Genomic DNA, 22,365 nt, shown 5'->3' with positions numbered 1-22,365 from the left:
CGTACGGTCCTATAAAGGCACAACGCACCCCAAATGCAACCACGCTCATGCTCATTCCTACCGCTACCTTTCTCTGTCACACCGCATCGTTCCTTGCCCAGCGCTGTCTCTTTCCCTCGCATCTCGCTCGGTGCGTTGTGGAGTGAATTTTACTCTCGCTCTTTTTCCGCGGTTCGGGCATCTGCGTTCGGCGTGCAGGAGACGATCAAACAACAACAAAGAAGCCGGAGCGAAGGGGTTTTATGACAGATGGCTACGTGACTCTGGAGCGCTGGGCGGCGGGCGAAACAAAAGTAAAACCGAACCAGGGCGAAGGGATAGCCCTCGCTTGCCGGACGCGGTTTGTCTGCCTTGGAATCTGTGACCGTGCAACCACCAGCCATTGCTGGAGGAATACACACGTTACAGCATCATTACAGCAGCACCCAGAAGGACGGGACCACGTCAGACGGGGCAAACAGTAGAGATTGGCCCGGCGCTTTGCAACTGCAACAACGCTACAGAAAGTGAAGTGGTGGTCCGTGGTATGCCGTGTAGTTTTGCCAAGTGTTTACCGGTGAGTTTCGCTGCAGCAGTGTGCAGGTAAAGGAAAGGTGTTTGTAGTGGTAAATGCAGTGGACTGTTGCGTGCAGCCAACACGAGAGGTGCATTTGCGCATCGGAAACGACAAAATTCCGCCTTGCCAAAAGCGGTGCTGGTGGGCGCTGTGGTGCACAAGAAGAATTCGACACCGACACTGTCGGTAGCAAGAAAGAGAACGAACTGGCACCGCGGGTAAGGCAAGAGAGTTGATAGTTTTTGTTTTTTTTTTGTATCTAAACATCCCGTGCGTGTGCGTGTGTGTTTTTTAGGTTTTTAATGAAAAGAACACGTCCGAATATATCAGCATTCTTCGAAACAATCAAATTTCTGTTTTCCATCAACCAATCAACTGTTTGGAAAATAGAACCCCTAAAAACCGTGGGTACGTCACGGTTTTGATGTGTTCACCATATGACGCCAACGCCTGATGTATTATGGGGTGCCGCCGCTTGCGTAGCGTTGGGATAAACTATCAACCAGATCGCTCGATTTGATCGTCCGGTCGGAGACGGTTCCCAAACAGCGGCATTGGTTGTTTAGAACGCTCCATGCCAACGTCAACACTTCCTGCTTCTTCGGCTGCTGGGCTGGGTGGAATATGTTATGATCGTTATCAGCGCGAGTGCGAGCGCGGGTTTTAGACGTATAGATCTGCTCCCCGAGCATACATGTCCGAGTGAGCATTAACACGTACACACGCCTCGTAGCATATTATCCCCCACCCCCCCGGGTCGAACGCCATATGTCGGAGCCGAGCATAAGACGTGTCAAAGGGACTTGAGCAGCTTAGACGAGCAGTTGCGTTTGGTTTGCGACGATCCGCCCGGCTGTCGCGGGTGCTTCTTTACTGTTTGCTTTAGGTTTTATATTCCGGCAGCAATTAGTTTAACAACTTTAATTAAACTTTCAATCCTTTTGTTTCATTCTTTCAGCCGTGCGTGAGCTGAAGATGCGTCCCACCGTTTCCGGGAAAATGTTGCCAATTGTACTGACAACCGTGGTATCGCTGCTGGTGTTACAGCCACCGGTCGATGGTGAACTGTTTACCGCACTGGCGGACATGGAGGAGCTGCTCGAAACGGAAGCAGTGCTAATCACCAACCTGGACAAATACGTCCAAGCGCAGGAAGAAAAGCTGATGCAGCTGCGCCAGTAAGTACCAAATGACAGCAGCAAAGCAGGGTGTAAGTGTAATTTAACACCTCCTTTTCTTTCCGTGCAGAAAAGTGCACGAATATCGGCGCGAACACACGGAAGCGGCCCGGGACGTCAGTGCGTACCTATCGAACCCGGTCAATGCGTTCCTGCTGACCAAGCGTCTCACAACCGATTGGCGGTACGTGGAAAACCTGATGGCGTACGAAGTCGGCAAGGAGTTTCTCGAGAACGTGACGAGCTACCGGAGCGTGCTGAAATTTCCGTCGGACGAAGATCTGAACGGTGCGGCGGTAGCGCTGATGCGGCTGCAGGATACTTACAATCTCGACACGGCCAGCCTTGCCCGGGGCATGCTGAACGGGGTGCAGTACAGTACGGAGCTGTCTGCGGGCGACTGCTTCGAGCTCGGCCGGCAAAGCTATCTGAACGGGGATTACTACCACACGGTGCTGTGGATGCGCGAGGCAATGGATCGGTTAACGAGCGAAGTTAATCGTACCGCGACCAAGGAGGATGTGCTGGAGTATCTAGCGTTTTCCACGTTTAAACAAGGTAAGGCTAAATTTTCCCATTTTTTTAAAGTTATTTTCCAATATTTATTCATTGCGTAACGTCCCATCATTTCCGCTGGTCAAAATGCTAATATTTTAATGTTATTGTAAACTTTTCACACTCTCTGGAACAGGTAACATCCAGACGGCGCTTTCTATGACGGAAGAGCTGCTCGAGCTAGTGCCGGACCACGAGCGTGCCGTCAGCAACAAAGCATACTACGAGAAGGAGCTGCAAAAAGAGGCTCAGCAGAAGATATTACGCGGTGACGACGGTAGCGAGGAGGTCCCGATCGACACAACCGCGGTACGCGTATCAGATCCTAAATCAGCTGGCTGAAGTAATAATCACCGTGGTATTCGCTTTTATTGCAGAAGATCCAGAAAGAGGCAAAACCGCACGTGTACGACAGCAACGAGCGTAAGCTGTACGAGCAGCTGTGCCGCGGCGAGCAGCATCCACCGATCGAGCTACGGTCACAGCTGATCTGCCGCTACACAACCAACCAGTCGCCGTTCCTGCGGATAGGCCCGCTAAAGCTCGAGGAAGCGTACCACCGGCCGTACATCGTCATCTACCACGATGTGATGTCGGATCAGGAAATTGAACGTATCAAGCAGTACGCCCGGCCGCGGTTCCGGCGCGCGACGGTCCAGAACTACAAGACGGGCGAGCTGGAGTTCGCCAACTATCGCATCAGCAAGTCGGCCTGGTTGAAGGATGCGGAGGATGAGATGATCCGGACGATCAGCCGACGGGTCGAGGACATGACGGGATTGACGATGGAAACAGCGGAAGAGCTGCAGGTCGTTAACTACGGCATCGGTGGCCACTACGAGCCACATTTTGACTTTGCCCGGCGCGAGGAACGTAATGCGTTCAAGAGCCTCGGCACGGGGAACCGTATCGCGACTGTACTGTTTTACGTGAGTATCGTGGTACCGTTGTTTAAAACATGTTTGTCTTGGTACATCTGCCTATTACGCCTCGTTTTAGATGAGTGACGTCACGCAGGGCGGTGCGACCGTGTTTCCCGCGCTGCATCTCGCACTCTGGCCCCGGAAAGGGACGGCCGCCTTCTGGTTCAATCTGCATGCATCCGGTCGGGGTGATTACGCGACTCGGCATGCCGCCTGCCCGGTACTCACCGGCACCAAGTGGGGTATGTAACCTCATAAGATTTACGATTCTTAAACGATTGCTGCTAGAGTCTTCAATTGTGTAGACAAGTTTAGCTAATTTTTTCTTGCCTTATCTTCAAATTAAATATTAAACTTAAATTATTAATAATTAATTTATTAATTAAATTTAATTAATTAAACTTTATTAATACCAAATATTTGATAAATGCAAAACACAAGAATCTCTTAAGAAGGCCTTTTTTTAATCATTTTTTTCCCAAAAAATTAATTCTGCACCTCACTAAATCCTTTTCTTTACCCTATTTGCAGTATCGAACAAATGGATCCATGAGCGTGGGCAAGAGTTTAGGAGACCGTGCGGCTTACACTTAGACCGCTCGGAGGAAGAATTCTGATAGTGGTCGGAAAGCGATACCCAACCATCATGATCTATAAAACCAAACGAATCTGCCATAGGTTTTAGTTGCAATTGTAATCAATTCTTTAAAATAAGATATAATTAGCGCCCAGAGCAGCAAACGAAACAACAAAATGCAACAAGCTCTATCACTAAGTTTGCCATATCTCTAACTGAATCGTTAGTGCGTTGTTAACCGCAACGTTATGAAGCGTTATACCAACGTTATAACAAGCACGTGAAAACAGCGAGGCCAAAAATAGCTTAGTTACATGAGATTATATTAATTTAACCAATCCTTCCTGCTTTGCGATACCGACATAATCCATTTAGGGTTAATATTTCCCCATAATATTTTACTTCCTGTTTCTCCTAAACCTTTCTTTAAAATGTGTATACCTGTTACTCGCAATACGCATTATAGGGTATAGGCTATTTTATTTAGTGCAATTTTTCAAACACATTTACTACTTGCCATTAGACGAGATTTGAATCATCCATATGCGCATCCTTTTGAAGAAAAACACCAAAACCCTAAATCGTAAACAAGGATGCATGTAACCCCCGTGAATAACCGCCGTTAGTTTTTGAAACGATTGGGTAAATAAGAAGAAAACAACCTCCCCACACACACACACATAAACCTCTAAAGTTAGGATGATGTTGATACGAACGCATTTAGATGAGATAGGAGAGGTTGTAACTCTACACGGTCGTACATTTTTAATTAAAGTCGCGCGCCTGTGTGTGTGTGTGTGTGGGTGTGCAGCAGCGAATTAAGCGAAAGGAAGCACTGTGTGCGCCAATGCCATACTAAAATTGTCGAAATAAATCAAATTTTTACGTAAAATTATCGACATTAGTCATATTGTACTACTTGTAGGTTTGGTAGATGTAATCCTTCCATTTTCTCAATATTCTCAATACAACCGCACGGTTGTGGACAAAAGAAAAACAACACAAAGAGACCAACACACCTGTTTTTTTTTCCACGGGAATAATTATTACGCATTACACCTGGGTACACACTTGTGTGAGTGGTTGAAGTTGGTGGTGGCTGTGGAACAGGAGCATGCACACACACCAACATTTTACATCCATTTGTCACATTTTGACTGTATCGTTTTGTGATAAGAATTGAGATTTTTTTTTGTTTTTTTTTTAATTTTACCATTTTTACGCTACTGAATTGTGTGTTTGTTTGTAAGATTTGTGTTTCACTGAAGGGAAAGCGATTGTTGAGTGTGTTGCCTGTTCTGCAATCCCGCTGATAGCATATCAAACATTATTGCGCACACAAATAAATCCACCATTTTGGGGTGGGCTTCACATGTATCGTTTATCGGGGATTTTTGTTGTAGCTAATATTGTAATGCACCATTTTGTGCCCGTTCACACATCCACACACTGAAACAGTTTGGATATTACACGGTTATCATTCATGTTTTGCTTGAAGCTTAACTCCTCTCTGTCTTATTTGTTTTGTTTCGTAATTCGTATTGCCCGCGTCTTGTGTTGGTGATATGGTTGCGGGGTACATGCAAAACAAAATGGCGGAACAGGTGGGTGGGATTTTGATGGAGTGGTTCCTGTGTTGGTTTTGCAAGGTGGGTCCATTAAACAGGCAAATCCCCCAGCTACTAACTACGCTACCTTTTCACACATACCATATTCCACACCGTTTGTGCCTTCGCCTAAGTGCCGAGAAAATAGTGTATAAGTATGTATATATATATTTTTTTGATATATATATTATCGACGGTTTAGAGAGACAGTGTGGTTTTGAGAAACAGTCGGTATGAGGCTACTTGTTTAGAATACTATCCTTGACAGTTTTACCAGGTACCAGGATACCTGTGTGGGCTTTTTGCTGTTGCTGTTCTGTTTGCTCTTCCTTTTATGTTCACCTTTTTCGGCTTAATACCAGGTTTGATTTGTCTTAAGTTGTTGCTTTTTTTTTTGGGGGGTGGGGATTTTTTGTTTTGTTTGTGTCTCTTGTTGCATTTCCACAAGTGCAATTTAACACATATTTCCGTACCACAAAACTTCTCAGTGTAAAATAACAGTAAATATGTTGCTTTTTGCGCACTAACGGGTATAAAAGGGTATCCTCCAAATGCACTATAAAGATCGTTCCGAATAAAGTCAATCATTTACCGAAGTGGCGCTGCGGGGCCAACCACACCCCCAACCGCCGCCTCCTCATCACATCCAAATATTTTTCACTTTGATTTTTTCGCGCGTATTGCATGCCGTTTTGTGCTTCGTGTTGCAAACATTTCATTAGTTTTCCTTACGTGGTCCACCCCTCCCAGCGAAAGAGAAAAACTTCATGTAGTGTGGGTTACAGTTTGACACCTTTTTCCTTTGTGTGGAGAAAAAGAGGGGTTTTGGACTTGGACAGCAGCCATTATTAGTGTTAGAGGTTGATAAACCCACAGTCTCTTATGTGCTAGAACAAAGCAAATCCGTGTAGATGTGTGTTTGCATTATCATTCCCTCTTTCCCTCTTTCCAACGACAAAGAAAGTAATCGTCGTCTAATAAGTTTTTTACCAGCTGGTGTGATTGGGTCGAAGAGACACTATCATGTTCATCATTTAACATCAATATATATAAGTATGTATGTATGTATAAGTATGTTTGCATGTATTGTATATTATCATCTACACAGCTTGATTGTTTAAATAGTTTAAATACATTCTGTTGTCTTAGACAAATTCTTTTTAATCCATCCAGGGTTGTACACTATCATAGTAAAGGTATATTAGGTAACAAAAATATGCGCTCATCGCAAAACGTTTTTTGTATGTGTGTGTGTGTTGTGTTGTAGGTGGTTTTGTTAATAGTAGTTTAATAATGTTATTTTCATTTTTCTTCTGTTGCTATTATTTTTCTTTGTTTTTTTTTAAATATCGCATCGCTATAAAATATATTTATATATATATACTTATAAAGACAGCACAAGGGAGGAGAGCATCATTATCTGATTATTGTTTGCAGCTGCTGAGGAGCAAACATTTGCCTCACACACACACGCCTCCCCCTTTTTTTTGCTAGAATTCACATATATTAATTCGCTTCTTGTTAAGCGAACATATGATTTATGTTTTGCTGGTTTATGCTCCCTTTTTTTTTCGCGCGCGTGTGTGTGTGTATGTTGCATTTTCTGATTTTTATTTTTGCTCCACTTCCGGGCAGCAAAAATACGGCGCGCGAGCACTTGTGCGTTTTTGGTGCTTTTGTTTTGCTTTTGTTCGTCCGCCACCACTAGGCAGCGCGCACCGCACACGTCATGGAAATCATTACTCTTGTATGGTTTTTGTTCGTATGTTGTCGTCTTACATCATTATCATGGGTGCTAATGCGCGTTCTATTTTTAGCAGCTCACAAGCCCATGTTGTCGCCCTTTATCTGCCGTTTTGCTGTTTTGGCTTTGTTTTTCTTCTCTTGTTTGTTTCTCTTTCTCCTCCTGCTTGCTTTGTTTTAATGCTTGCTCTTCTTCTTTTCACCAATTGTTTGTCGTCTTTTGCTCACCGCGTTTGCTTCCCCGTTTCACATTGTCTTCTTTTGTGTGCTTATAACAACAACAGTAACAACTATAACACATCAAATTCGTAAAAAGGAACATCAGGAACACGTTTTGTGGGTCCATTAAGAGGGGTGTTTTTGTTTTGTTTTTGGGGGTTTTGGGGGAGTGAGATTACTTTTTTTTTCTTTGTTTTTCTCTTCTTTTTTTGCTTCTTATTTTCTTGATCGGATTATAGCTAATTCGGGGCACTATATTCGAAGGTCGATAAAGGGCCAAAAAACACTTGTCGGTTTAGCCTTTTTGTTTTGTTTTTTTTTGTTTAGCTCGCTACATGTTTTATAGTGCACATTATGCAAATACATCAGTGAATGTTGTTGTTGTTTTTTTTTTGTTGGCTTTTTTGTTAGTTTTCTTTGTATGTATGTGTATGTTTTGTTTTTTGTTTCTCAAGAAGTTATATTTTTCACCCCCTCCCCACAATTTAATAGCATCCCCACTCCTTCCACTGCGCATCTCATCATTCTTACCAGCAAAATCATTTAATTGTTCAGTTACGACAAATATTACGCATCATTACACTTGACCGCGCACACACACACATACGCACACACTGCGCGACATTATTTAGAAGGGGCGGTAGAAGGTTTACGGAATGCTGCCGTGTGCGACCGCCCTGACATGAAATCAATTTCAATTTAACCCCTTTTTGCTGCACGAACTCGAACCGAAGTTGAATAGCACGGGTTTTTTTTGTTTCCAGCATACTTCAAGGATACCGCATCGACATCATTCAATTTTTCATTTCATCCAGCTCCCCCTGCTCCTTCGGGAACAAAAGGGGGTTGGAATTATAACTCCCGCGCAGTGTGGAATACGAAACACACACAAGCACACACAAGCACACATAAAACACATATATGGCCGCAAGGTGCCGAGGTGGGACAGCGTGGTAGGAAACGTATATCTGCTCCAATTATCAATTCAACCGTGAGTTCATTAAATTCGCAACCCTCACTTTGTGTGGTCTGTGTGTTCGGCGGGGGGAGGGGGGGGGGGAGGGGGGGGAGTGTGAACGATAGGTAGGAAAGATACAAAGTGGATGGGTTTCGAGGTTCCTTTCTTGCCACCAGGAGTCGCACAAGGGGCGCACGCGTGTGTGTATGTGTGTGTGTGCAAGCATGTATACTGTCAAGGACATCAAGGACTCGCAAAAGACAAAAGCCCTCTCTCATCATACACTCTCACCTCCACGCTTTCCAAAACCCCCACATCTTCCCCCACATCTCTACCTTCCTCTCCCTAACTCCCTTTCCCTTTTTTGCCGCGCGCTTAAATCTCGTAGTTGCGGAACTTGCTGACGACTTCGCTCGAATTTTCCGAACCCCACTCACCCTTCCGGCCACCGTAGTACAGGGCGGCGCCACCCTCCGAGGCGCGCCGATGGGCCGGGTTCGGTTGGGCGGCGCTCAGCCCCGAACCGGTGCCGGAAGCGGCGCCCCCACCGGTGGCGCCACCCTCCGGCAGCATCCGGTCCTTCGTTTTCGGGATCGCCCAGTGCATGCTCTGCTGGACGTGCTCCTTCATGCCGAGCCAGTTCTTGTAGCTAATCTGGATGCCACTGTTGCGCCATTTGTCGTAGCTCGCACGCTTCTCCGGATCGCACAGGATCTCCTTCGCCTCCTAACCAGACAAAATGGGGCCCGGAAAAGAGAGAGAGAGAGAATGGTGACGATTAGTGTGAAACGTTTGCCGGCTAAAATGTCATATCCGTAGAAAACAAATGAAAAACTCAACCAGCATCCTGACACTGAGTGCATCGAAACGGTGCGCTTATCATCGCCCACACATCACCATCATCATTACCTTCAGCTGCTGGAACTTTGCCTCCGACTCCTTGTCACCATCGTTCTTGTCCGGGTGATACTGCAGTGCGAGTATTTTAAACTCGGCCTGGATTTGGTCGACCTGCCAGAGGACACACGCAATACGAAACAAACAAAAAAAAAAACATTGTTAATGACATTCGACAGAGATATTAGCGCGGACGAGAGCGAGAAGCAGCATTCGAGCGATGAAAGTAAAAGACGTAGCGTAAGTGCGCAAAAGTGCTCCCCGTATCTGTATAACCCTTGTTGGTGGGCGAACGTACTTGGCAAAAGGTGGAGGCCAAGAATGTACATCCACAAGCCGTGTGTCATGTGCAGTGGCATTTAACTGCTCCTATAGCCACCTGTCATGCCCCGATTGCCTTTCCTTCCTTCAGCCATCTATTCGCCGCAGGTCCTCCCCCACCCCCACCCCCACTCAAAGGACTCTCGCCACAGTGCACGGTTCATAAATAATGTACCAGAATATGTATACACGGCAAACCCCACCTTTTTTAACCTACTTCCGAGAGCTGGAGCTTATTTAGCCTCAAACGTCAAAAACACTGGACGGGGCAAGGAACAGCATCGAGGGGTAGGTGGTTCAACGGACCACCACCACCACCCCCAGGACCAATAACATCGTCGGGGTCGGGGTGCGACGGAATTGTGAAATTATTTAAAGCGTAGCACAACAAACGCGCTCCGGTACACTTGTCAAATGAAAAATATGAAACTGCAACGTTGTTGACGTTGATCCCGCAAAAACCGTACCGAACTGCAACAAAGGCACATCGGCAACCTCCACTCTCTCTCTCTCTTTCTTGCCCATCCTTGGCAATTTCCATTTCTTCCCGTCCAACTCCGCCCGGAATGCAACAAATAATTATATACAATGCGCAGAACACGGTCGTTGTCGGATAAGCGAGGTTGAGGTCATACCGTGCCTGGTTGTGTGCATATTCTCACACAAACGCACACAAGTGCAGTGAAAATGCATCGAGCAATGGCTGTGTGAGTGTGTGTGTGTGTGTGTGCAAAATCCCAGGGCCATTCTTGAGATGCGCTCCACAAGAAGTCACTTTTTACTGCAACAACAGTCTCACGGTTGCACAATAAAAAAAAATCTCATAAATGGAAAGAAAAACAGATTTTCCGCTAGTAAACTGTTCCTCTTATTTTTATGTCTCTTTCCACTACCTACTGGGTGCGCTCTTTCGCCGCCAGACATGCTATATGAATAACAGGGAAATTGAACTGTTTACGGTGAGTGCTGATTGTTGGGTTATAAGGAGGGGGCATCACTTTTCCATGGAACTTCACTGGGCAACACTTTTCCATTTCAGAATATCCTTTTGATCTATTTTCCGCACAAATTCCTGCAAATTGGACTACCAATTCTACGACGTATTCACCTTGTGGAACTGTTAACCGAGAAGAATTCCACTTGGTAGGCATTTCGAGGAGTTCACTCTGTTCGTAATTACGGAGAATTAGAATTGGAAAGCATTTTCCAAGAGTTTCACTCTCTTTGTGACTTGAAAGAATTGCAATTGGAAGGCATTTTGAGGAGCTTCATTCACTTTATAATGTTTAAGCCTTAGAATTGGAAGGTATTTAGACGAGTTTCACTCTCTTTTTGACTTGGAAGAATTGCAATTGGAAGGCATTTTGAGGAGTTTCATTCACTTTATAATGTTTAAGACTTAGAATTGGAAGGTATTTAGACGAGTTTCACTCTCTTTTTGACTTGGAAGAATTGCAATTGGAAGGCATTTTGAGGAGCTTTATTCACTTTATAATGTTTAAGACTTAGAATTGGAAGGTATTTAGACGAGTTTCACTCTCTTTTTGACTTGGAAGAATTGCAATTGGAAGGCATTTTGAGGAGTTTCACTCACTTTATAATGTTTAAGACTTAGAATTGGAAGGTATTTAGACGAGTTTCACTTTCATTGTGACTCTGAAGAATTGCAATTGGAAGGCATTTTGAGGAGTTTCATTCACTTTATAATGTTTAAGACTTAGAATTGGAAGGTATTTAGACGAGTTTCACTTTCATTGTGACTCTGAAGAATTGCAATTGGAAGGCATTTTGAAGAGTTTCACTCTCTTTATAACGTTTAAGAATTAGAATTGGAAGGTATTTAGACGAGTTTCTCTTTCATTGTGACTCTGAAGAATTGCAATTGGAAGGCATTTTGAGGAGTTTCACTCACTTTATAATGTTTAAGAATTAGAATTGGAAGGCATTTTGAAGAGTTTCACTCTCTTTATAACGTTTAAGAATTAGAATTGGAAGGCATTTAGACGAGTTTCACTTTCATTGTGACTCTGAAGAATTGCAATTGGAGAAATTACATTCTCTTATAAACTCAGAAGAATTGCAATTAGAAATTATCTTGAGGAGCTTCACTATCTTTGTAACTTGGAAGAATTGCAATTGGAAGGCATCGTGTTTTGAATCGTAAATCCAGTAGCATTACCTTAGCCGAATGGCTATCAGAAGACAGTTTCAACGCGGTTTGAACCTTGACCGTGCCTTACCGTCTACCGATCTGATGCTAGCAGACTGTACAAACAAACCAAAACCAACTAGCTTACCGTTGAGGTTTCGCTGCAATTAAGCAACGCATAAAGATCCTCCTTGGAGTCGCGCTTGTACGTCAGAATGTCGTCGACACCGCTCATCGTTACGGGCTTTGTTTCCTGGCGCTACACAGCAGACCGTTCCCAAACGCTGGTGCGTGATGAAGTTTGCTCGGTTGTGTGGGTGTGTGTGTGTGTGCGTGACGTGTGGTTGATTGTTGTTCGATTGGTTTCTGTTTTGTTTCGCTCTTTCGCTATTGTTTCCCGCGCTTTTCCGCGATCTCGTGTGGTGTGCGGCGGCTATACGTTTCGTAACACCTTGAGCCTGTTTTTGTTTGAATGACTTCGGTGGGGTGCACGCTTTGGGGCGTTACTGGGTCAATTCTCAGCGACGTTTTAGCGACCTTGCCCTATACACACATGCACACCTGCAAACACACGCACAAACACACACACACAGAGAGGGTCGCACACAGCCGTGCAAGAGGCTGGCAGATTTGGGTATTTACAGGTGGTCGAACGGCGAACTTTCCCTTTTTGTATTTGTTGCCTTTCCCAAAACGGGTTTATTTCTGGTGAGATGGTTTTGCTGAAGTTTGATTGACGGGTATGTACGGGTCGTGTGTTGATGATAAGCTGTTTTTTTTTTGGTTGCAACCTGCGGATTAGCAGCCGAATTGGAAATGGCGCGCCACACGCTCGATGGCCGGTTTTCCGCTTCACTGAAACGAGACAACACCGAGACGGGTTTTGGTTGTACTACTGCTGTTGCCTGTTTGCCTACACGTTTCAACTGTGACGTTTAATGCGAGGCTAAGCTAAGTAACTGACGTACGTTAACCATTCACTTCTGTAACGCATGCGAGACAACAACAACAAAAAAACAACACACAGACAGACACACTCAATTCCCTGGCGGTTTTGGGTGATACCACACCGTTCGCTTCCACACTGGCTTACCACTGAGACCCTGGGACCGCAAACCAAAACCGATTCGGTCAACACTTCGACAACCTTATCGGGGCACCGTGGCGCGTGTGCGAGACCGTGTGAAATTGTAAACGAATGGGGTATTTTTTTGTTCGCTTTTATTTCGCTGGGTTTTGTGCTGGCTGCTGGGCTGTGTTCGGTGTTGTGCTACCTCGGTTCGACCTCTCGCAAGCGTGCCTGATCAACCACTAAAAGCCCGAACCATAGCATCCACGCATACGGTGCAGGGCTCGCAAAAACCTGGAGCCTTTTTGGCTAACCCAGCGAGAGCTAACGTGGTATGGGCTGGCTCGGAGCGTGTGCTACGCGCTGACGGTGAGCATCTTGCCGCACGAAACGGAGAGAGCGCGAGAGCGAGAAACTCACCCCCGCCCTTCTGGGGCAGTCTCGTGTAAATCCCCTCTCGCGCAGAAGAAGGGGTCTAGAGTGGCTAAAGAGGTGCAGTGAGGGGGGGATTTTCGGTCCAGGCTCCGGAACCGGACTTCCCCGAGCGACGTGCTGGTGTACGTAATCGGTGTTGCCGCGGGTGAATGTGCACGAGTGCTTGAGTCGGGTAAGGTTGACGTAAAAGTAACGCAGCCAGTAATGACTCCTTCCCTGTGCTGCTCGGCGTTGTATAATCTGTTTTACATAGTGTTTGTGTTTGTTGACGGGATTACCGATGGGATCATTGATAGAAGTAGTATAATAGACTTGGCTATATACCAATCAATTCTCTTTCACGAAGTAGTTAAAGCTTGGCTTATTCACGTACACCAAAGGGATTCTCCATAACAAAGTTCTTGTATGAATTGTGCAGTAGAGTCTAAATAAACTAGAACGAAAATCTCTTTACTCTACATTCTTCTCGATGTTTCAGTCTTAAAGTCTGGGAATCTTGTAATTGAAGTTATGTAGTCTGACATGGATGAGATATACAAACGAGATAGATGGGCCAGCATTTTCTGCTCGCAACTTCTACTGATTACAACTTTGATCTCTTTCTTTGAAGGTGTTGAGATGTCAGAAGACACTGCATCAAACTCACTGTTCATTGTACATTAAGGTTTATTGTGTGGAAGTTCTTCAACATGTCTAAGTCTCAGATATTGGGAAAGGTTCTCATTCTTACGTCCTACCTACTGTAATGTCTCAGGATTCTTTGCGAATTCAATATCGTCACTTGTCTAGACATGAACTTCATTTAGGGAAGATTCCGCAGTACAAAAGATCTTACCTTACTCCCAGTAAGAAGACTTCATCTCCAATATTTGTCCAATCTGTACTCAGAATTCAGATTTAAGGTCTTTTTCACAACTTCAATATCGTGGCTTATCGAGACGTGTACTGAGACGTGAAATGAGATTCGGAAGTTCCATAGTCTATATCTCCAACATTGTTCAAAAGTCCAGCTACTCGACGATGTTTGAGCACAACCAACAAGAAGCCTTTTTTGAGCTGTTTATTTCGGTTTAACTTCCGAAGAACTCTGAAGCAATACATCCAATTCTTCTAGCTACTTTCCTGTACACCTAACGATAATCCCGCACCCTTGGGTTCTAATCATGACAGGATCATGCACCTAATACATATTACTGAGGATTTCGGGCAAGTTGAAGCAATGGCAATAAAGCAGGCTTAGGAAAATATTGGTCTGCATCCCTTGAAAATGTGCTAATATGAGCAGTTAAAGTCCAGAGGTTATCTTTAAATAAACAATCTTTAAAAATCCTCTGCCCAGCGCTTTGTTTTTGGGATACCTGCTGTGTTTTATCCAAATAAAGGGAGTCACTTGGAGAAACCAGCCCACAAAAAATTGAATCCAACAACTTTGTGTTGTACATGTTACTCACAATCACTCCAGCTAGAACGAAAACATCCTCTAGGGATGAGACCTTGTATAATGCATATCTCTTGTAGGTTATGCTTGGGAACTGTGGAACGCACATTATGAGTTGAGTGGTTGTATTGCTGCAGTGCTTAATTGCCATACCAGGCACGGCTTAACACGCACCTGTACACACACTGCTATACATAGACGCTAATGAGCTTCATGGCTGGCATTATCAGGTTCATCCATATATTCCCTTTCCTGTTGCTATTCCCATTTTCCCCACACATGGAAAAACTCACATACGCACACTTGCTCAACTTTTCCCCTCTTTTTTTTTGCAGTGAAGGTTGTAACGAAATCCATTTTACCCAAGCATCCCTGTTTTAAAAATAGCCTCGTTTAAAACTGAAAAACCCCGCGCAAACACCAACCGTCCGCCATTTTCTTACCAACACGAGGGCTAAAACCATTGTGCTCGGTCGACGCTTTTAAGCACGTCGACCCAATCGTTGACCAAAAAACCTCGCAAAAAAAAAAACCGGAACACACATACAGCAACACCCAGCGAACCGCATTGAGAGCTCAGAGCTAGAGGTCGACTCCTCCACATCTTCGCAATCCCATTTCGCTTTCACACGGGCTTTCACTCTATTCTGCCCATTTTCGATTCCTTTTTTTTGTTGTTTGTTGCTCCATTCAAAACCGGTGTACATTATCTCTACCTGCTGCAATGTTGGTAGCACTACCATTCACCATCATCATCAACCCCAACCAGCATCCTTGTCGTTCATCATCGCGCTTGAAGCACGTTGGCGCTTTTCCAGCAGGGAAAGACTCGCGCTGGTGTGCTATTGTACAGACACACACACACACACAGAAATATAGCAACGATAAAAAGCCGATGAAGTTTTTATGGATGAATAGTTTGCCGTACTAACGAGCCCCGGGAACGATGATCGTTCCCTGTCCGGCTTTGTGCGACTGCTCAGCGATGAGGATCTTCTGGAACACACACCGGGAAACTTAATTTACTTCTTCCTCCAGCGTGTATCGGGCACCGCACTGTAATCCTTTCCCATACGGCTGCCTCAAGTGTGGCAGGATGTTGATGCTTTTGCGGGGGGCTTTTCATCGTCCAACAAAAAGACGTTCGCGTTCTTTTCTTTTGTCGCTTTAGAATTCGCGTCCAGAAATCCTTCCATTTGCAGCTATTAAAGTGACGCGATGGGTGAAGTTCCGGGGAAATCCTGGGGAAATCCTCGACGAGAAGCGCGCAGCGGTATGTAACGCGGCTTTAGTGTATGCGTCCCATTGCTTTACGGGGGTTGTGGGAGTTTGTGTTCAATAATAATAAAAGAAGGTTTCGTCCAATATACTGGCGGGACCAAGTGGGACCAGGTCTAAAGAAGCCCATCTCTCCATCGGTGGATGCTGTGGCTACCTGTTTTTTTTTTTGGCTTTATTGCACACCGAACGTATCATCCCACTACCAATCCCCAACCAAAAACCTTGCAGGTGATCAATATTTCACCCTCTTTCCATCATTATCACCAACCGACGCCCGTGGGAGGAAAGTTACTAAATGATGCTACCAGGTGCGGTGCGATTCGGTGTCTTTGTGTACCTTTCTAGGCTGTATCCACCAGAAATGTTGCACCGCAGAAACACATAAAAACAAACACCGGTACCCTCTCCCCCCACGCCCCCCGGAATGGATGCCAGAATAGCTGGGTCCTGACATTAGCTGGAGGACGGTTCTGTGGATGGGCCACCATCATGAGCAGCAGGTTTGGGACCGTTCTCGAACCGGCCGCACACACATCCCCAAGCAGCGAATCGATAATGGTGGTAAACCAGCCCTCCGCCCTCTACTCACACTCCTATCCACTAGGTTGTTCTACCTCCAGGTAGTGATGGGAAAATTCCGAAAACTTAAGGATCGAAACGGAACTGGCAGGTTTACTAGGGCAGGTTAACTGTGACAGGCCCGTTCCTTTGCCAAGTTCTTTCCTCTGGCAGGTTCGTTTCTAAGGCAAGTTCGTTCCTTTTCCAGGTTAGTTCCCCTGGCAGGTTCGTTCCTTTGCGAGATTCGTTCCTCAGGCAGCTTCGTTCCTTTTTGGCAGGTTCGTTCCTTTGCCAAGTTCGTTTCTCTGGCAGGTTCGTTCCTTTTTGGCAGGTTCGTTCCTTTGCCAAGTTCGTTCCTTTTCCAGGTTAGTTCCCCTGACTGGTTCGTTCCTTTGCCAGATTCGTTCCTCAGGCAGCTTCGTTCCTTTTTGGCAGGTTCGTTCCTTTGCCAAGTTCGTTCCTCTGGCAGGTTCGTTCTTTTTTGCCAGGTTCGTTCCTTTTCCAGGTTAGTTCCCCTGGCTGGTTCGTTCCTTTGCCAGATTCGTTCCTCAGCCAGGTTCGTTCTTTTGCCAGGTTCGTTCTTTTTGCCAGGTTCGTTCCTTTGCCAGGTTAGTTGCTCTGGCAGGTTCGTTCCTTTGCCAGATTCCGTTCTTTTTTTTTAGTTCCCCTGGCTGGTTCGTTCCTTTGCCAGATTCGTTCCTCAGCCAGGTTCGTTCCTCAACCAGGTTCGTTCCTTTGCCAGGTTCGTTCTTTTTGCCAGGTTCGTTCCTTTGCCAGGTTAGTTGCTCTGGCAGGTTCGTTCCTTTGCCAGATTCGTTCTTTTTTGCCAGGTTCGTTCCTTTTTCAAGTTAGTTCCCCTGGCAGGTTCGTTCTTTTGCCAGATTCGTTCCTCTGGCAGGTTCGTTCTTTTTCCAGGTTCGTTCCTTTGCCAGGTTCGTTCTTTTTTGCCAGGTTCGTTCCTTTTCCAGATTAGTTCCCCTGGCAGGTTCGTTCCTTTGCCAGATTCGTTCCTCAGCCAGGTTCGTTCCTCAGCCAGGTTCGTTCCTTTGCCAGGTTCGTTCTTTTTGCCAGGTTCGTTCCTTTGCCAGGTTAGTTCCCCTGGCAGGTTCGTTCCTCTGGCAAGTTCGTTCCTTTTGCTAGATTCGTTCCTTTTCCAGGTTCGTTCCTCTGGCAATTTCTTTCCTTTAGCAGGATCGTTCCTTTGCAAGGTTCGTTCCATTGCCAGAATTGTTCCTCCAGCAGGTTCGTTCTTTTGGTAGATTCGTTCCTTTTGCCAGGTTAGTTCCTGTGACAGGTTCATTCATTTGCCAGCATCGTTCCTCTGGTAAGTTCGTTCCTTTCAAAATGAAGCAAAAGAGCAAAACCTTTACCATTACCTTTCGCTCAGTGCTCTGCGCCGGTCAATATGCATGTGTATTAGGAATTATCGCTAAAAGGTACGAAGAATTGTGTTATCCTTTTCCTTCTCTTGTATCACTGTGTGTCTTGCGTGTGTTCCTGCATATCGTGAACCTGCTAGGTTCAAAATTACGAACCTCGTTCCGATCGTTCCTTTTGAGGAACGGAACGCGCTCCATCACTACCTCCAGGACCAGGCATTGCTACTCTTGTTCTCAGCGGTCGTTATTTCTGCTACTGAGAGCTTCAGTTTCGGAAATTGAGGTACCGTTTCATTAAGCGCCCGGTGTAGATTCTGTGGACAAAAGTAATAACTTCTTTCGGATCTTTCTCCCCCCCCCCCCTCCCATCTTAACAAACTCCTCCAGCATCCACCGCTTCCGTCTACTTCCACTCCTCCTGCTTATAATGTCCTCTGCGAGGCAGAGTCTGCAGCTTTTCCTCGTTAAAAAAAATAAAAAAATAAACAAATCCACACAAAGATCTTCCTGCTCGGGTTACTTCTATCGAGTGGATTAGAAAGCGAACGCGTGATGCGACGGTTACGGGTTAAACAAAGCGATATACCCGCGCGGCACCATCCGCCTGGCACGAGAACGTCAGCTGCACGCGAGTGACATTGACTAATTGATCGGATTAAAAATAGTTTTATTTATCTTCCTTGTACGGTCTCTCGCTCGCTCGCTGTGTGTGTGTGTGTGCGTGTGGTGTGTGTCTCTGTCCCCGGGGTCTCCTTGAAGTCAGTTCGTCGCACTGGTTCGGGGTTGAGTGGGTTGGCGAAAATAAACCACCCCAAAACTTCCGCCATCCCGCCCCGCACACTCCAATGCCACTTTCACATCGCTCCTTCTGCGCCAAAAATTGCGAAGCAATATAAAGAAGCGCAGCCAATTTGATGGTCGTGTTTTTCAAGTGGCCTAGGCAGCTGGAAAAACCCTCCCCCACACCGAAAACGCACCGGGAAAACTCTCCTTCGAATGGTGGGTGGGGGGGAGGGGGGGTGTAGCGTAATAAAGAGGACTAGACGGGGGGGAACCGACAGGCCCGGGCAAGAACCGACCGCGAAAACTCTCATCTACCGGAACAAGGACAAACACACACAGACACAGACACCGGACGCTCGCACTTGTGTCGGCAAAACCCCGGATACGGCTTTGTTTGCCATTTCTGGTGGAAAAGGCCAAACAAAACAAAAAACAAATCAACATGCCCTACTACAAAATAACGCAACCGAGCGCGCACGCATAAAGGCCGGAAAATCTGCCAAACGTGCTCCGGTGCGTCTATGAAAATGACCGTGGAAGAATATATTTCCCATCCTACCGACGGCACCGACGTTTCCGTTTTTTTATTTTCTTAAAAATGAAGGTCAGTACAAAGGGCGACAGGGAGGGAGAAATCACCAAAGAGTGGAGAAATTCAAGAATCGCGTTGAGGGTGAGAGGGAAATATCTTCATCTTCTCCGCATGTGTTTTTTTATTGTTGTTTGCTGTGTGCTAAACCATTTGTAAAAGTTAAAAAAGAGCCCCCCAAAGGCAATCAAATTAAGAGCCCTGGAAAGTGGAATCGAGCCTGCTCCGGGCACGCAAACGATGGTTTAAAGATGGCGCCCTCCACAAACACTGGACGATGCGATGTATTTGCAAAAAGCATTCCCGCCCCCGAGATGCATCCGAGGGATTTGCACACAATTTTGTCAGCAAATGTGTGAAGCTATTTTGAATGGCAAAGATACAAAATTGGAAAACTTTCTAAAAGCATCCTCCTAACGGAGGGAGTGCTGGAGACGTCCTTCATCCCCCACTGGCTGGCTGGGGGTTGTTTGAGTTCCACTCGACTGAAAGTGACTTCGGGTATGGGTTTTTCTGTTTAGGAGTTCCGGCTCACTAAGCTAATGTTTGCTGAAGGATGCGGTGAAGTAGGAATACTAAGCCTTTTTCTTAACCCTTATCCCGGCCGTGTTCGTGCCCACCCGCAGACGCGCTTTGTCCGGAGTCATTTGTCTTGTTTACAAATAGCAGGCATGTGTGTGGGTTGGTCAGTATGTCCGACGCTAAAGGATTTCTGCCGGTAAGAGCAAACCACATCCTATTGTGCTGGCTAGTGGGGTTAGTGTACCGCAAAATCCCTGCCTGGGCAGGGTTTCCCGAACAGAGGTAATAATGAAATATTTCGAGCTAATTTTGATATAAAAAATGATCATTTAAATTCAATGCGTTATTTATATAAATTAAAAGCTTCATCAATCATCTTCAAGTCATCAACTGATCAAGGAAAAATAACCAAACCCCTATTTAACGGAGCAGTTTTTTGCTGTGCAGCACACTCAATCCACTCACACACCATTCGCAATCGAGCCGAACGGTTACGGTAATAAAATCCTAACGCTAGTCCATCACAGCAGCAACGCAGCAAGGCAGGGCAATTGTTTTTCAGTTCATTTACGCTTCGCCGTGTTGTGGCGCAACGAACACACTCGGCCGTAGAATGCTAAATACAGTAAATGGTGGTGAATAAAGCGTTATTTCGCCAGCTCCTAACGTTACAGCTGTTACACAATTGTTGCTAGGCTAGATTCAATTATTTCTAGTGCTTGTTGGATGAATCGTAAGTGCAGTTTTCTCGAAATAAAAATAAATAATACTTAGTCCGAACAATGCGTCAAGTCCAGTTTATGAATTGAATGATTTTATATTTTAAAAATATATAACTATCCATTCTCATTACTTTATTCTTATCAGAAATATAAGATTTATTTATGTTTTTCCTTATAAATTTTATATACAATGTCTTTTTTTTTCTCCCAGCAAATGAACATGACATAATTTTCTTTATACACGATGAGATTTAAAAAAAAGAACATCAGCATCATACAGCATCATAACATCATAAAAGTGGTGACAGAAGGGACTGGTGAGTGTGAAAATATCTTTTACTAAGATGAATATCGGTATTAGTTCGATTTATGAAAAAAGTTTTGAATAAAATAATTAAAGTACAATCACAAGTACAAGTACAAATTATACAATCTTCTTAGTATAATTTTGGGGGTTTATCGCGATAAACCATAATACCAAATTTGTTGTTCATTAGATAATTTTCGGCATACAAAGCAGTCAAATAGTGACAGAAGGGTCTTAACATCCCTTATAAGTGTTCCCCCTTAGTGCGATTTTTTTAGGGACGTTTTAGGCCGTTCTACATGATTAAAAATAAAATAAAAATTTAACAAACTAAGATCGTTCATTACAAAAGGGAATTTTTGCGTTAGATTTAATTTTTATTTTTGCAATTGTCTATTAGATATTCATGCAATTTGTCATAAAACCTCAATAAATCCTCCTTTAACTAAATAAATTAAATTTGAATAGCAGATTGCATACATTGGGGGGCGCGGGGTTTTTTTTACTCGGGAAGCAAAGCAAAACCGTTCATGCGAACCCTGCACATATGTTTTTACCGCAAATATCAAGCAAGCAATACGGTCCGCTTCTACGTGTCGTTTTACGGAAAACTTTCAATCACCATTATACCTTGGTTTTGCATGTCCATATTCCGGGAAAACTCGGAGAACATTTCCCACTAGCAAACCGTCGCAGGCAAAGGCTTTTCCACTGCAGAAAAAAAAACACCAACCCATCGTCCCTAATGGAAGGCTGTGGCCCGGTTTAGCGAAGCTGTGTATCAAAATATCGATCCTTGTCGCTTTGCCGCTATATCCCTGTCAAGTGTTCGCACTCCATCCCGTGCACACTATCTCGCTCGCTCCTTTCCAACAGATTTTTTGCGAATTGCAGCAGCAAATGTAAATGTCAGGTATATTTTGCACAAATGCACTATTTAACATGAAAAATAGACATCAGCGTGTACCTAAGCGTGCACTATCTTCAATCCACGCCCCTACCCGCCCTACCGCGGGGTTGAATGATTTCCTCTACGAAAAGAAAACCCCCTCCCCGTTATTGCCCGCTGTGCCCCATTCCGCCATAGAAACGGATGGACGGTGCAGTATTTCACTATGCAAAACGAGACATACATACAGCAAATGTGGCTTAACTGTTTGTGTGTGTGTGTGAGAGAGTGTCGTGTTTTTCTTCTTCTTCTTCTTCCTTTTCTTATTCTCTCTTTTACAGTTGCAAAATCACACACCAGCACGGTGCGATAGAAATAGAGGGATGTGTGGTATTAAAAAAGGAAAATCCGAAGCGAAAAACCCCGCACAGCCCCGCATGCTCGGCACGTACAACGGTTTGCGCTGTGGAGGGATAAAGATGAAACGAGCCACAGAACAAATATACCAAACCCAACTCCAAACGGACCGAGCGGGCGCTCGATTTTCCTGGTGACGTTCGTACACCACAGCGCACACAGCGGGCGGGAGGATGAGTTATGGAAAATTTTCAAACGATTTAACATTAATCCACCCTCGAATATGTCATCCCTGGCTGGCCCCCTGTTGCCACCTCCAGCTTGTACCCGTATCTGCCCGTTCTGCCGGGTGG

The 22,365-nt window shown here is 45.1% G+C and overlaps 2 protein-coding genes across 7 annotated transcripts in view; one reads left to right on the top strand and one right to left on the bottom strand.

Moving 5' to 3' along the window:
- Positions 1-295: 295 nt before the first annotated feature.
- LOC128306362 (prolyl 4-hydroxylase subunit alpha-1-like) lies at positions 296-4,667 on the top strand. Of its 4 annotated transcripts, none has more exons than XM_053043847.1 (8): positions 296-774; positions 852-1,442; positions 1,515-1,734; positions 1,805-2,292; positions 2,426-2,598; positions 2,670-3,218; positions 3,289-3,454; positions 3,744-4,667. In XM_053043847.1, the coding sequence occupies exons 3-8, from the start codon at positions 1,532-1,534 to the stop codon at positions 3,827-3,829; spliced, it is 1,665 nt and encodes a 554-aa protein (XP_052899807.1). In that variant the 5' UTR covers positions 296-774; positions 852-1,442; positions 1,515-1,531; the 3' UTR covers positions 3,830-4,667. The 4 variants fall into 4 exon arrangements, with proteins under 4 accessions (XP_052899807.1, XP_052899803.1, XP_052899806.1 ...); XM_053043843.1 differs by having other exon boundaries at positions 2,667-3,218; XM_053043846.1 differs by lacking the exon at positions 852-1,442 and having other exon boundaries at positions 296-556; positions 2,667-3,218.
- Positions 4,668-8,639: 3,972 nt separating this feature from the next.
- The window catches only part of LOC128306902 (J domain-containing protein), a 23,770-nt gene continuing 10,044 nt past the window's right edge, over positions 8,640-22,365 (bottom strand). The window contains exons 1-4 of one of the 3 annotated variants that reach the window (XM_053044555.1): positions 12,777-12,980; positions 11,832-12,538; positions 9,226-9,327; positions 8,640-9,042 (exon numbers count right to left, since the gene is read on the bottom strand). In XM_053044555.1, coding sequence (XP_052900515.1) covers positions 8,692-9,042; positions 9,226-9,327; positions 11,832-11,918 — 540 coding nt within the window. In that variant the 5' untranslated portion in view covers positions 11,919-12,538; positions 12,777-12,980 and the 3' untranslated portion in view covers positions 8,640-8,691. Of the gene's footprint in view, positions 9,043-9,225; positions 9,328-11,831; positions 12,539-12,776; positions 12,981-22,365 lie in introns of those variants that run through there. The other 2 variants (XM_053044557.1, XM_053044556.1) reach the window with 2 other exon arrangements.

The sequence above is a fragment of the Anopheles moucheti genome, chromosome X (genome assembly GCF_943734755.1).
Source record: "Anopheles moucheti chromosome X, idAnoMoucSN_F20_07, whole genome shotgun sequence".
In the NCBI taxonomy this organism is placed as follows: domain Eukaryota; kingdom Metazoa; phylum Arthropoda; class Insecta; order Diptera; family Culicidae; genus Anopheles; species Anopheles moucheti.
Note: the sequence above shows the minus strand (reverse complement) of the source record. Positions and strands in the feature narration are given on the sequence as shown.

What these genes read in the sequence shown, in the direction of transcription:
- LOC128306362 (XM_053043846.1), top strand. Translation starts at nt 1,532, where the DNA reads ATGCGTCCCACCGTTTCCGGGAAAATGTTGCCAATTGTACTGACAACC. An exon ending in TCGCGACTGTACTGTTTTAC is followed by an intron (nt 3,219 to 3,288) that starts GTGAGTATCGTG and finishes GCCTCGTTTTAG; the next exon opens with ATGAGTGACGTCACGCAGGG. An exon ending in ACTCACCGGCACCAAGTGGG is followed by an intron (nt 3,455 to 3,743) that starts GTATGTAACCTC and finishes CCCTATTTGCAG; the next exon opens with TATCGAACAAATGGATCCAT.